General features: G+C 48.9%; 1 protein-coding gene across 2 annotated transcripts in view; it reads left to right on the top strand.

The window, feature by feature from the left end:
• Positions 1 to 295: 295 nt before the first annotated feature.
• NTN4 (netrin 4) overlaps positions 296 to 14,184 on the top strand; it is a 45,226-nt gene continuing 31,337 nt past the window's right edge. Inside the window, exons 1-2 of one of the 2 annotated variants that reach the window (XM_062611317.1) lie at positions 296 to 452; positions 3,771 to 4,300. In XM_062611317.1, the coding sequence (XP_062467301.1) occupies positions 365 to 452; positions 3,771 to 4,300 (618 nt within the window). In that variant the 5' untranslated portion in view covers positions 296 to 364. Of the gene's footprint in view, positions 507 to 3,770; positions 4,301 to 14,184 lie in introns of both variants that reach the window. The other variant, XM_062611316.1, reaches the window with a different exon arrangement.

Genomic DNA, 14,184 nt, shown 5'->3' with positions numbered 1-14,184 from the left:
GCTCGGGAACCGGCGCTTTCGCAGGGCGCTTGTGCGGGGCAGCGGGTCCCTCAGCCGGGCTGCGATGGGGTGTGAGGGGCGGGGTGCGGTCCGCTGCAGTACCGCTCCCGGCCGCGCACCGGCAACAGCCCCCCGCGGAGGGGCCGCCCCGGCGGGCGGGCAGCGCAACGCGGCGGCGGGGCGGGGCGCGGGGTGGGGCGGCGGCGGGGCGCTGCGCGGCGGGCGGCGGGCGGCGGCGGGGCGGTGCGTGGTCCGCGGCGGGCGGCGGGGCGGCGCGCGCCCTCCCGCCGGTGCCGCGCGGGGCGCTAATGCCGCGCGGGGCCGGTCGCGCCGCGGGGCGGCGGGGCGCGCAGGGCGGGCGGCCATGGGGCGTGGGGTGCAGCGGGCGATGCTGCCGCCGATGCTGCCGCTGCTGGTGCTGCTGCTACTGGGCGCCGCCGCCGGTGCTGCAGGTGGGTCGCGACCGTCCGGCGCTCGGCTCTCTCCGTCTTCCGCGGGCGTGCGGGGTAGGCGCGGAGCCGCACGTACGTGAGTCCGCTCGCGTCTGTGCATACACGCGTATATACGCATATATGCCTATGTACGCGCACACGTATGTGTGTGTACGTAGGCGTGCACATGCATAGAGTAGTATCGCATCGGCGTGTGCGCACCGCGTGTTTGTCTGGGTACGCGGTATCTGCATGCACGCACGTATGCGTGTATGTCCGCACATGCTGTGTGTGCAGGTAACGCGGTGTGCGTCCGTGGAGCGCTGTCAGGCGCCGGAGCTGCGCACCCCGCTCCCCCGCACACAAAGCGGGGCTCGGGGCCGCTGCTGACCGTGGAGGCTCCGACGGGGCGGTGGGGTGGGAAGAACCGGGGCAGGGAGGGCTCCACCAGGGACTGAGGTCGGAGACCCGGGGATGCCACGGAGAGGCTCCCGGCCGCGGGGCGCTGTAAGGGGAACTCGGAGGAAGGGCGCTGCGGGCTCCGGGGGGCAGCAGGACAGGTTTTCAAAGCCTCTTCGCGCAGCATAACCACCCGCAGCGGGGTCCCGCCGCTCCGCAGCGGAGGCGGTCGGGCATAAACAGTTTGCATAACGCTTGCGCGGCTGATCGCAAGCCTGGTGCCAGTTTTCTTCTTTAAAAAGAAGAAAAAAGGCAGATGGGAAACAAACATTTGATCGGGCAAAAGATATAAATGAAACATCACAAGACAAGTGTTGCTAAAATTCTCAAGCAGGAAGCATATGATTTTCCGTGGATGTTTTACAGGTGAGTCATGGTGTTCACTGCATGCTCTTACTCATTTGCTGAAGATCCCAGTCCAGTGGCATGTACAGTAGTATGTAGAATGGGAGTATTTAGTTGGTCATATTGATTAAGTGCCCTTTCCAGGGCTTTGGCAGGGCAGTCGTCAGCTTGTGGCGGACGGCGTGGAAATCTTTATGCTCTCATTTGTCCTTTTACTGAATCCCTCTGGCAGCCAGCGTTACACTACAAAGCTGTCACTTTTCATAACATGCGGTGCTCTGCATCTGTCATGCAACTCATTCCAATTCAAGTGAAAACAAACACCCTTTCAAAGGGGGTTTCCTCTCCCCCCTTTCCGCCCCTGGGACCCGCGTCTGTGTGCCAGCAGCATGGCTCAAATCCTGCTGAAACCAAGGTCCCTGGCCCTAAATCTGGCCCCAGGTGAGGAAGGGACCCTCCATGCCTGGCCCGAAGACGACTGCAGCCAGTGACCATGTGTGAGCAGGGAGCATACTCGGAGCTGGGAGCAACTGAATCCTCTCAGCTCCCAGAGTCTTAAGTGAGAATTTGCTATCCAGGCTCAAGCAGAGGCTTGCCCTCACCCCAGGGACAGCTATGTGGAGCCCTGCCACCACCACAGGCACCAGGAAACCTCCTGCTGACCAGGTCCTCCTCCACTGCCTCCCCAGGGGCTATAATCGGTGGTGTGCACAAAAAAAAAAAAAAAAAAAAGGGCTTGGTGAACACAGTGTTCTGACTGAGCCCTGCTCTTTTTACCTCTTCCCAAATCTGCTCTGCAGTCCCACAACGAAGGGAACCACAGTGGATGTTCATCTATTTGTTCAGCGGCTAACTGCGCCATGTTACACGTAGCCAAAGAATCCAGGAAAGCAGCCAAAGACATAAATCAGGCCAACTTGTGGCAAGCCTAACTCATAATATGATAATAGCCCTTACTTACCTACCCCTCAGGAGAGCTGCGTAGGTTAGTTAATGTTTATACAATGCTTTGAAAAGATGTTCAAAAGATGTAAGTGATACGACATTAACTTTACAGTTATAGCTGTTTACTTTTCTTGAGTAAATGTATTCTGCACAGTTAACACAGATAATCTGACACAATCCACCGGGTCCCTGTAGGAAGCAAACTTGACTGAGCATTTCTTGTTCACTAAAAATTTCCCAAGACTGCTTATGAGGTGAAATCCAGAGGCTGGTTCAGAAGTGCTCTGTAATGGGTGCATATAACAAGCAGTGGTCCACATCTGTTCTGAATAATCAGTATAGAAAACTTGTGTAGTCCTTTGCTAGTTGAAAACCTTTTCTTGCCAGGGTGTTTCTTAAGGAGCAGAAGGAGTGGGGAATGCTGTCAGGCTCTGAAGGCTCAGCCTCTGCTTGTGCATAATATAGCTTAATTGCAACTATGATGCTGTAGACAAAAGCTGAATAAACCCCAAATAAAAGATTTATTGGATGCTAAACTGAAATGACCTTTGGACATAACAAAAATGCCAAGAAGCTATAATAATTGGTGCACAAAGCTGACTGTGTATGAATGGCCTAGTGATGAAGAGGACATTATGTACCTCAGATGGTTTGGCCTGCCCATGTTCAGCTCATCAGAGCTATTTTTTTTTATGTTAAACAGTTATGGTTCATCAAATACAGCCTGGAACTACTGTTACATTTATTAATAAAGAGGTGGAAAGCCCCTAATCAAACATTCCTGCACCAGGAGGGTTACATTGCAGATGGTTTCACACCAAACCCCATGGTGATTTTATTTCCCTTTGACACTTTAACTGTGAATTTTTAAATTGACAAGGCTTCCATAAAAACTTGACGAGAGCCCACAGAGCCTCAGCTGTGAGGCAGCTTGCCAGCAGCATTTCAACCAAGGATTCGTTTTTTTCCCCCTTTGCACACATCAGTGACAGCCTTCTCAAACTTAGGCAGGGCTTCCATTCAACCCTGACCTTGTCAGCAGTTCAGGACTGAGGGGAGATTTGGGGTAGGGATGGAGGGGTGAGGAAGGGGGTGAAGATTTGAGGTCATTGATGGCAGCAGATATTCCTACCACCTCTCACACCTCCAATGCCCTATGGAACTGAGGCACAGCAATGCTGTCCTCCACAGCAGTCCATCTTGTGCTTTTCTCTCCTTCCTCAGGACACCTGAATCCCCTTGGAGCCCTCAGGGCAGGAGTGGCATGGCCACATTCACTGCTGCCAAAGCCTCAGCCCTGCTCTGGGTCCCTTGGGGCAGGAGGGCAATGTGGAGGTACCTCTCCAGCCTGCCTGCTGCTCTTGGTAGGGATTTTCTGGAGCACAGGGAAGCCCTGAGGGGTTGTTGGTTTGCTCTGCTCTTACAGACGCACTCGGCCCTGTGGAGGGGAGAGCTGAGCAGCAGTGCCATGCTCTTCCTCAGCCCTTCTGGGCTTGGTGTGTACCAGCGACACATGGTGGCTTCCAGTGGGGTGGAGTGGGGTGCACCCTCCTCGGGAGCTGGCTTCACTTCCCTGCTCTCGCCTTGCAGGTCTGGTCAGCACATCGGGAGCAGGCAGCCCCTGTGAGAAGGCCTGCAACCCCCGGATGGGCAACCTGGCGCACGGGCGGGCGCTGCAGACAGAGACAGCGTGCGGGCGCCATGCCGCCGAGCCCTTCTGCGCCGTCACCGAGGACAGCCAGCGCCGCTGCCAGCGCCCCACGTGCGGCCGCTGCAGCTTGGCCCACGCCGGGCTGGCCCACCCCGCCGCCGCCATGGCTGACTCCCCATTCCGCCTGCCCCGCACGTGGTGGCAGGCGGCCGAGAATGCCTCTCGTGAGACCATCCGGCTGGACCTGGAAACCGCCTTCTACTTCACTCACTTGATTCTGGTCTTCAAGTCGCCCAGGCCGGCTGCCATGGTGCTGGAGCGCTCCCAGGACTTCGGCAAGACGTGGAAGCCTTACAAATACTTTGCTGCTAACTGCTCAGCCACCTTTGGGCTAGAGGATGATGTGAGGCGGAGAGGAGCCATTTGCACTTCCAGATATTCCAGCCCCTTCCCCTGCACCGGAGGAGAGGTAGGTCTGCCTGGGTTGGGAGAAGAAAGCCCTTTGCACCAGCTCCATTTCCCTGTGCAATATCCGCTCCAGCGTATATGCTTCTTGTTTTACTGCACCCATATTTCTTGTCATTGAATTTATTTCATGAGGTGAATTAACACAGTTCATTCCTAGGTGATGTAGGCACTGCTCTGTCCCTTGCTTTGCTGAGCTCATAATATCCCTCTTTTCTAAAACCTCCTCTCCCCACACCTCGTGAACCCCCCCCCAGCACAACTACAGACAAGGCGGATGCTGCCTATCCCTTGGGAAAGCCAAAGGGAAAGTAACTCTGACAGCCTTCTCCAGATCTCGCAGTCATGTGTTTTCAGGGTGATGCAAATCACTCTGGCTCTGGCAAAAATGCATCTACGTTAAAACTGTCACCAGATTTAATAGTGATGTCTTCACTGAGAAGTAAGCGTGTAACCAGCCAAAATAGCTACTGACCACACTGAAGTATGGTTCCTATGAACTAGATTAGCCAGGTAGTTAACAAACTTATACCTTATCTTTTTTAATGTCCTCACTTATTCTCATGTAAAAAGAGCTGAAAAAATGAAGAAAAACTTCATGTTTGCTGAGAGGAAAGAAACGTGACAAACCCAGATTGTTTCTATATCAGAAACAGCAGGTAGTTACTCAGGTATCTGGAGGTGCTACCAATAATACCCTGCCCTTTGGTGCCTAAGCCTGCCCCGTGGTGCTGGGCAGACTCCCCTGGGAGCGATGGCAATGGGGGTGTCCCCTGGCGTCCCCACCGGTGTGGATGTGTCCCCAGTGACCAGCTCTGCGCTGTCAAGGCTGCTCCCTCTAGTGGCCTTATTTAATGAGCTTGCCTGGAAGTTTAATCAAACTTTAAACCCTTCTCTGACCTAAAACGGTGCAAATCTGATTTGTGACTCAGGAGGGCAGTTATATCATTGTAGCTTCTGCTGAGAACTGGTTCTGAGGTGAAAGCATCTGTATCTCAGAAAAATCACCTGTCCAGACCCCTTTGCAGTCATTTGGGGTCACCTGTAGCCATGTTTTAGCTAAGAAGCCACTCTGCGGAAACACTGGGAGCTCTTTGTTCACCACACAGCATGTCTTAGCTGCATCTCAGGAGGCAGCTGATGTCCAGTTCTAGGAAAAGCTGTTCCATGCTCTCATCAGCTCAAAACCAAGGATCTTCAGACCAAGGATGTTTATTTCATTAGCCAGCAAAGGGTTTTAATCCGATGGCTGGTGAGAGAAAGTGCTATCTTCCTCTTCTCCTGCCTCGCTTTGCTCATGCTCCACAAGAGCTACCTGAGCTTCCTTTCACAGTGAAATATATAAAGGACCTTATAAGAAAGATGAAGACCTTTCCCCAGGGCTTGTTCTGACAGGACAAGGGGCAACAGTTTTAAACGGAAGTTGATTTAGACTGTGTATACGCAAGACATTTTTTGTGATGAGGATGGTAAGACACTGGAATTGGGTGCGCAGAGAAGCTGTGAATGCCCCACCTCTGGCAGTGTTCAAGGCCAGGCTGGACGGGGCTTTGAACAATCTGGTCTAGTGTGAGGTGTCCCTGCCCATGTCAGGGGGGTTGGAACTGGATGAACTTTGAGGTCCTTTTCACCCCAGACCATTCTGTTGTTCTGAATCTGAACTAAATACAAAGTGGGACCTACAAAAGAAAGCATGGATGTGCCCCACTGGGAATTTTCCAAGCCCTCAGCACTTCTGTGAGTCCATGTGTCCCACCGTGTGAATCATAAGGCTATGCCAGCCTGTGAGAAAGGGCAGAGACTGAACTCTATAACTCTCAGGCCAGACAGCAGGACATTTCTGGGGTACTCTGACTTCTGTGTTCCTTTTTCAGCTTTCCCAGTGATTGTTCTTAGGGATGAGAAACCCAAGGTATCATTTGGGACAAGTATTTGTCTCTTTTTTTCTGGGTCCTTGTAGCTAGCAACGTGATGCAGTTTTCACTGCGGTCAGCCCAGTGATGTACCTGCACACCAGGATGGGGCTGTGGAACCAAGAATCTCTGGCTGACTCCTCTACAGGTTGGTGCAATGCATGGGGACAGTAGGATCAAGGTCTTGCCTGTAGAAACCAATGCCTACCAAGAAGAAAAGGAATTTAGTGGTGTTTGATGCATCTCAAGTAGCATGCTGCAAAAGCAGGCTATTTACTGAGCTTGCTCCTATGGGACCTCTTCTTTTGGCATCACTTTAGTCTGTGTTATTGCAAATAGGCTATAAAAGTCAAGCTCATTTAATTATTCCAGGTTTTAAACAAATGTTGAGTCCAAGGGGCCAGAGCTTAGATTTTATTTATATGGCACACTTCAGTTCCCTGCACTTAAACACCACTTTTAACCTGCATAGTAATAACAGCAACTCTCTGGTGACCAGATGGCAAGCCTGCATGCTTAGCAAATATCGCATTTAATTTATTACAGTGTGCTACATTCCAGCAATTACTTGTAACTGCCAATAGCAACATGTATCTCACCTAAAGAAACACCAGAGTTTTGTGTTCTGTTCAGAGTTATGTTGTCCTTTACTCCCACTTCTGGTAGCACCTAATTTCAGACATACGGAAACAGTAATTTCACTTGCAACAGTGGTTTCAAATATGCAGTCATCTGAAGTGTCCAAGTCTGAAGGGTATTATTTAATTGCAGCCCAGTTGCTGCAGTTTTCTTTAAAGCACAAACATGAATTCTGTGAGTGCTACTGGATTTCTTTTTTAACTTTCTGGAGTTTTTTAACTGTGATGTAACAACCATAACCCGTGACCCAAACTGTGAACCGCACCAGCCATACACCACCTTTTTCCCACTTCAGACATTCCAGTGCCACATGTGTATTTCCAGGAATAGAATCAGGGCTTGCAGGAGTTTGCAGGACAGTGGGGTCTCTGCATGCTGCTGACAGCTAGGTCACTGCTGCCCCAGGAGAGGCCTCAGGAGGTGGCTGCTCACTCCGAACAGCACCAGAGCTTGGCACAGATCCATGGATGGTCAGGCTGGTGGTTTCTGACTTTAGTCCCCTGCAAAGAGCAGGCAGTGCTGATCTGCCTGCATGTCTGTCAATTGTTTGTGCCTGCAAGCCCTGTCTCGAGCCAACAGCATGCAGAAGTTCATAGTACTCAGCACTTAACAACCTTTTTTTAATCAATTGCCTGTACTAATTTGGAGCAAAGATGTATCTGCTTCAGTTTGTGTTGAAAAGAAAGATGGAGCTTTTTGCACTTCTTCTGCCCTCATCATCATGAGTCATTCCTTAGATGCCTAGTTCAAGTCTTAGGACAAAAATCCCCCCTCAACACAACTTGCCGTGACGTTGACCTTAAGGAGAATTATGATAGCGGAGGAAGTAAGTTACCAAGCCTCTTGGTTAATTTCAAAGACCCAGAACTCAAAGCTGGCAGAGAGACGAGAGATGCTGAAACAGCTCTGGGAGATGCTTTTCATCTTTCTTCTGTAGCAGAATGACTCTAGGCTTCCCTTTGTGGTTCTGGGACCAGGATAGTAGAGAGCTCTCACTGTCCAACACCTGGGGCCAGGCTGTCCCCCACAGTGAGGGCCATTCAGTACAGGTGAAAGAGAAGTGGGAAGGAGAAGGAAACCTACAACCAACCCAGGTTTCCAGCAAGCTTCAAGCATCTCCCAACTTGAGGGATCGGATTTGCCGCACTGTGAAGGAGACAAGAAACTCATTCCCTGTTGGGATAGTTTCAGATCAGCTGCATGCAAAGGGGTCACTAAAGACTTTCCCCATGCTTAATTTAGTGAATTACTTGTTTCACAGTAGCAGTTTGTTTAGCATAGGGAGAAACTCTAAATGCTGTCCTTATATCATCAGTGTTTTAAGGGAAAAGCTAAGGCCAAGTTTTAGCCTGGATCATACAGATGTGCTACAAATCCAGAGTATTTCCACTGTTTTCCAGGGTGTAACCCTTCAGCCACATTACTGGAAGGGAAATTAGAAGTGGATTCACCAGCCAAACATAATCTGATTTAAGTAAATAAGATGCAGGAATAAACTCAGCTTCATGCTCAGATAGGAATGCCAATTTTATTAGTACATGTAGAAAAGACCATCTTCCCTCCCATAGTTCAGATCATATTAATATTTCTTCTTTTATACTCTAATCTGTAAATTATCCTTAGCTAGAGATCACTTTTAAGGGCTCATTGACAAGGGGCCCTTAGCAGATGTTAATTCTTTAACTGTGAGTGAGAGTGACTGTCCACTCTGCAATGCAATTATCTCATTCACTTTACATTCCCATCTGTGGTCAATTCAGATTAGCTCGCCTGAGTGTCCCCATTTAGACAAGCTCCAGGGTAAAAGGATTTACTGAAGCAGAGTCTCCTTGACAAGATTTTAGTAAATTAGTGACTTATTTGAGTGTTCATCTATTCAGAATACTGCTAATAAATCACATGGAGACCTCAGCTATTGTTGCTGTTTGCTATTAATAGGAGAGGCATATTTGCAGCTTGACTATATTCCAGCAACAAATTCTAACATGCTTTTAACTTTTGAAACATTACATAGCACTGTTATACTGTGGGGTGTGAGCTTTTTATTGATCTCATGTGCCTTCTGTAGCAGAAGAGCCTGCAAATGCTTTGCCTTGCATTGTTACTGCATGCAGCCTGCCTCTGTTCCTTAAGGATTTGGACAACCATCTGACTGGTTCTGTCTGAAACTAGCTGTGTAGAGGAGAAGTAAATTGCATCCTGATATTCACAAGTTTGGCCCCGATAGACAATGGGGAATTGTACTCAGTGACACAAACGGGTTAAAGATGCTCAGTGATTTTTATTTTTGGGTTGTAGCAACACTCTGTGGCAGCCTAGAAGCTTTTGCCCTTTTTTTTTTTGCCAGTCTTTTAGGCCTGAATAAGCTTGGGTTTTAACCTTATCATTGCTGTCCTTGACTGAAACCACATCTTCATTGCTCTGAGATCCTCCAAGGATCTTGTGGGTCACAGGAGATTTGAGTTCAGTCACTTGCAGGACTTGGGACTCCACAAAAAGACTGGGCAAATATGCAAGAATAACCTCAAAACAGCCTGGGACATCAGCCCATTAGAGGGCCACAAACGGCTTCTTTAACTGTCCTGTGCCACTGATGTCTGCACAGAGAGAAAACAAAGGGCCAAACTGATGAGAAGGAAAGAGGGATTCTGGCTGGTGTTCAGCAGTGCTTAGGACATGTGAGGACATGGCTATGGAAGTCTGTTTTCAAGTCCCATCTCTACATTCTGTAGAAGTGCATTTTGTAGGAAAAAAAAAGCCCTCTTTAAGACCATCTTCCTGATTATTCTGTCTGCAAATTGTCAGACTCAGTACAGAAATGCCACATGCAAAGGGGCGTCTGTTCAGCTAGGGGCCAGGGGTGATCGGGGTGATGGCCAGATCCAGCCCATCACTTTGCATTATATGAGTGAATTTAGCAAGACATGGGAGCCGTTATTCATAAAGACAATAATAATGATTTCTAGGGGAAGAGTAATGAGATGAAGTAAATGAAGTCAGGCCAGAGTCAATAACATGGTGTAGGAATTTAGATATCCCAGGCTTCTGGAGCTTGCCATTCAGTGCAGGGTGGCTGGGGAGGCCTTGTGAGAGCAGGATGTGTGCCCACTGGCCAGGGCAGCACAGGGTTTGCTGCTCACAGCAGCAGCACACCAGTGGGACATCATCTCCCCACCCGCACCTTGCTGACGGCTGTGGCAAGGAGCATCTCTTGGCTTGACCTCCAAGCTTTTCCTCCTGGTAGGTAAGTCTATCTTCTCAAGCTTTGTGCAGGGTTTCCACTGGCTCTAATGTAGTGGAGTGGCGGCAAGCTGGTCCTTTTAAATAATGAGGCAGCAAAAAGAGGATTCAGGGAAAAAGGTGGAGCCCAAGCTTAGTTTATTCACATGTCTGGGAGGACAGGAGACAAGGGCAGTTCTGGGCACATGTGCAGATAAACCTTTGGTCCCTGGGGAATTTTACCATGGAAGCTACTTTCCCTCTACAGTTCTGTCATCATCAGGGCTGGAAGTCTTCAAGGCCAGGTTGTATGGGGCTTTGAGCAGCCTGGTCTAGTGGAAGGTGTCCCTGCCTGTGGCAAGGGGGTTGGAACTGGATAAGGTTTAAGGTCCCTTCCAACTGTCACTATTCTATGAGTGTATGATTCTGTGATGACACAACTGCTGTTTTCTGGGCACTGGCACCTGCATTTTAAGTTTTCTGTATGTGTAGTACCAGGGATGATACTGCCAGATCTTGGGGCCAGGTTGTGACAAATCCCTCTCCCTCTGCTGTGAACAGTCCTGAGGAGTGACATATCCCTTTGCCAAGCCTTCCAGGTGCTCAGCATCTCTGGAGGACCAGGGCATGTGAGGAGCAAGATGTTTCTCCAACCTGTCTGGTGATCCTTCGCATGATTCCCTCAGTTGCAGCTAACCCACAGGAAGGTCTCATTGTCTCCTTTTCTCCCTGGCTTTCCCAGTGCTTTTGGCACTTGGTGGTTGGCCCTCTGCTTGACTAGCTCTTGAAATGTAGCTGCCTCTGGGATGGAGCATAGCCAGTGTTTAACAGTGTGTAGCAGCAGTCCCCCATTTAGAACAGCAAGTGTCTAACAGCTGTGGATGAGGGCTTCTGGATCAGCCCCCAGTTATGGCTAAAACAAATTATTCTTCAAAGGTAGCTTGACCAGTTTCTGAGAAGGGGGTATATTGTAGGCTGCCAACAGCAGGAGGGAATGGGTCACAGGACTTCAGGAGGCCCTTTCCAAACTCCTTATGTAGGAAGAGCACTGTATCCACATGAAACAAGAGGAATTTGGGTAGGCAGAATTTAATTCTCTGAATTGGCACCTGGCCTTGTAAGCAGGACTATTGCTTCCCTTGAGAGAAGTGCCACAGGATTTTAGTGGTGCAGCCAGAACCTCTATTCAGCATCCCACTGCTTCATTTCACAGTTCAGTTTTGGCATGAAGAGAGGAGTGGCTCACTTATTCAGCTCCCAGTTTGCTGGCTGGAAAGTGGGACTGCCATGTTTCTCTTTGGGATTCTTGGGTACAACCAGTGACATGGGAAGTCTGTAACCTAAAGGAGTGAATTGACGCATCTCTAAAGTTTTGGATCAAAAGTTCATGGGGATTTAATCTGAGATTAATCACCATGCACAGTGGGTGTCGGCATGAGATATCCAGTCTACCAATGTTCAAAATCCTACACAAATGGTGAAGTCTTCAAATTCTCCCTAGGCAACATTTCCAGGAAGAAAAGAAGTTAATGTCCAAAAGCAAGCTTACTAGACACACATACCATGACTATCACCAGCCTCTCCACAGCATTCCTCATTGCTGTGATGAAAATCTATAGCCATGGATTGAAAGGGGGTACTGTTTCTCATGACCTTTTTGACCATGCATATTTGCATGTAATTCAGACAGGTGTTCTTTTTCCTAAAATTAGGTGTAGCTCATCATAAAACGGTTTAAGCAGCCACTTCTATTGACACAAAGCCTTTTCTTATAGACAAGAGCAATTGAGAAGTATTCATGAAATAGGATTACTTTTAGGCTGAAAGAATTCCCCCTGATCCTTAGTACTGTTGCAGTTGCTGAAACACTAACCTGCTGCCTTGCAGGCTTTTGCAGTGTGTGTCATGCTCAGGTGTGTCATGCTCAGAAACTGTGACAGGGGTTATTCTGCAGCTCTGGGGAGTGAGCCAGCTTTTCTCACAGCGCTGCTTACAAACAAGCAAGTCTTGTTCTCTGTCTGCCTCTTTGGAGGTACCTCCAGATTTTCTTGGTCTTCTATCCGCACAACAGGTACTGCCAGCAGGCCAAGGCTGAGAACATAAATCTTTGAGGGGGATAGGGAAAGGAGGGGAATTGCCAGAGGGAAGAGTATTTAAATACCATCTTTCTTGCTGATCAGTCAAGGGACTTCATATAATCAGCTGAAATATGCTGGATCATTTTCCTGTTCGGGATAGTGCAACCTTGGAAACCATGATTCTGAAGATGAGAAAAAAGCAGTAATTATTTGCCTTGATAGTGCATAGCCAATGCTATCATGTATCTGGAGGGGTTTGTGAGCCAAGAAACTGAGTGTTTCATTCTGTTTGACGAGTGAAAGTAGTGATTAGGCAAAATAAAGCTTTTGGAATAAACTGTCAATTCCTGGAGAAGCACTGTCAACTGGAGGTGAAAAAATCCAAATGTTTTGAGCTGTTTTGAGCTGGAGAAAGATTTTTCTAGTAAGAACATCACTTCTGTGATCATTGTCTGCATGAAGAGGGGCATGACCTAGCAGTGTTTCATTTTCATCTAATGGAATTGTGCAGTGGGATGTTGAAAGGAAGCTGAGAAGATGGCTCTTGTCTGATTGATTGTTGCCAGAAATGTCCAGGATCCTGGAGAAATCCTGAGGCTCTTGCCTAGCTCTCCTCATGCCTTTTCTAGCCCCTCACAAGCCGGCTGCTGTGTGTGCGTAGGAGCTCTTTCCATACAGCTTCTCAGTTTTGAGAATGGCAGAAGAATGCCTAGAGTTTCCCAAAAGATAAAAGTTGCCTTGGTATAAGTTAATTTGCCAAGGCCCCTGCAAGGGCTGGTTACTTGAAATAGCTGGATTTTTCTTCTGAAGTCTTTTTAAGATTGCATAACTTTTGGATGTTGAGACAGGGGATTATTTGCCTTGTTTCATGTGCTGTAGAGATTGCAGAAGGGCTGTAGACACTGGCCAAATGCTGTCCTTTGTCAAAATATATGAAGCAGCTGTAATAGCTGCAGGAGTGCCATTTCTCCAGCATCTCAAGGAGCTCAGGGGCTGCTGATGGTGGTACACAGTGGGTTTCTGTCACCGTTGCTTAGGGATATGGACAGTTGCATCACACTGTGGCCCAACAGACAGGCTTGCTGTGATCTTAATGTCTCTGATGGTCACCTCTCTGCAGACGCAAGGCAGGTTTCCCAATTTCTGTTGCTGTTTTATCTCATCCTGATGATGCTGATGTGTGCACCATCAATGTGCATATGGAGGGGATGGTCAGACCTCTCTGTGAGAAAAAGAAAGGCTCTTCTTCCCTGCAGTACACTTGGTCTGACAGGCAGAAAAGCGAAGAAGTACATTAGAGGAGCCTGCGGGTGATACTGCCCTAAGCAGTCTCAGCACCAAGGTTCCTCTGCACCACTGAAGGGTGACCAAGCAGGGGTCTGCAAATGAGGTGTGAGAACACCCTCTGAAGTGGGAGCACCTGGCTGGCGCTGGATTTCTGCAGCTAAACTTACATCCAATGCCATCTGCAAGTGAAAAAAAGGAATGTCTAATAAGGCATTTGCAGTGATGATGAGTTTAATGTTCCTTATGCAGTTTCTTGGGTGGAAGTTGAACACAGGCACTGTGGCACATTGACATTATAGACAGCCCCAGTAGGCATATACATGTTGCATCATCATTATTAGTAGTATTTCAATTATTCATGTCTACAAATCAGTCTTACTGCCTCCTGTGAGCTTTCCATAATGTTTATCAAGATAAATTAGTACTTTTAACTTTTACATCTATTGAGAAGGAAAGCTTAATTGGCCCAGTAACATTTACCAGCTAAATTTTTCTGAACAAGACCAGCCAAGGCTGAAAGCAGTTCCCACCCTTGGGTAGTCCCTATGGGAGTGGGCCCAAGCGACTGGGTGTGCTGGGCTGGCTGTGGAGAGAGGCACAGCCACACAGGGGAGGATGTGGCAGAGGCACACGGTGGCTGGGGTGGCAGAGGTTTACCAGGCAGGCAGTATAGCACAGAGCATCTCAGCTTGTGCTGTGGCTGTGAGCTTCTGCAAGCAACAGACAGGGCCTGGGGGCACAAGCAGATGTAA

The sequence above is a fragment of the Pezoporus occidentalis genome, unplaced genomic scaffold (assembly GCF_034315485.1).
Source record: "Pezoporus occidentalis ecotype Australia unplaced genomic scaffold, CSIRO_AGI_Poc_V1 ctg152, whole genome shotgun sequence".
In the NCBI taxonomy this organism is placed as follows: domain Eukaryota; kingdom Metazoa; phylum Chordata; class Aves; order Psittaciformes; family Psittacidae; genus Pezoporus; species Pezoporus occidentalis.
Note: the sequence above shows the minus strand (reverse complement) of the source record. Positions and strands in the feature narration are given on the sequence as shown.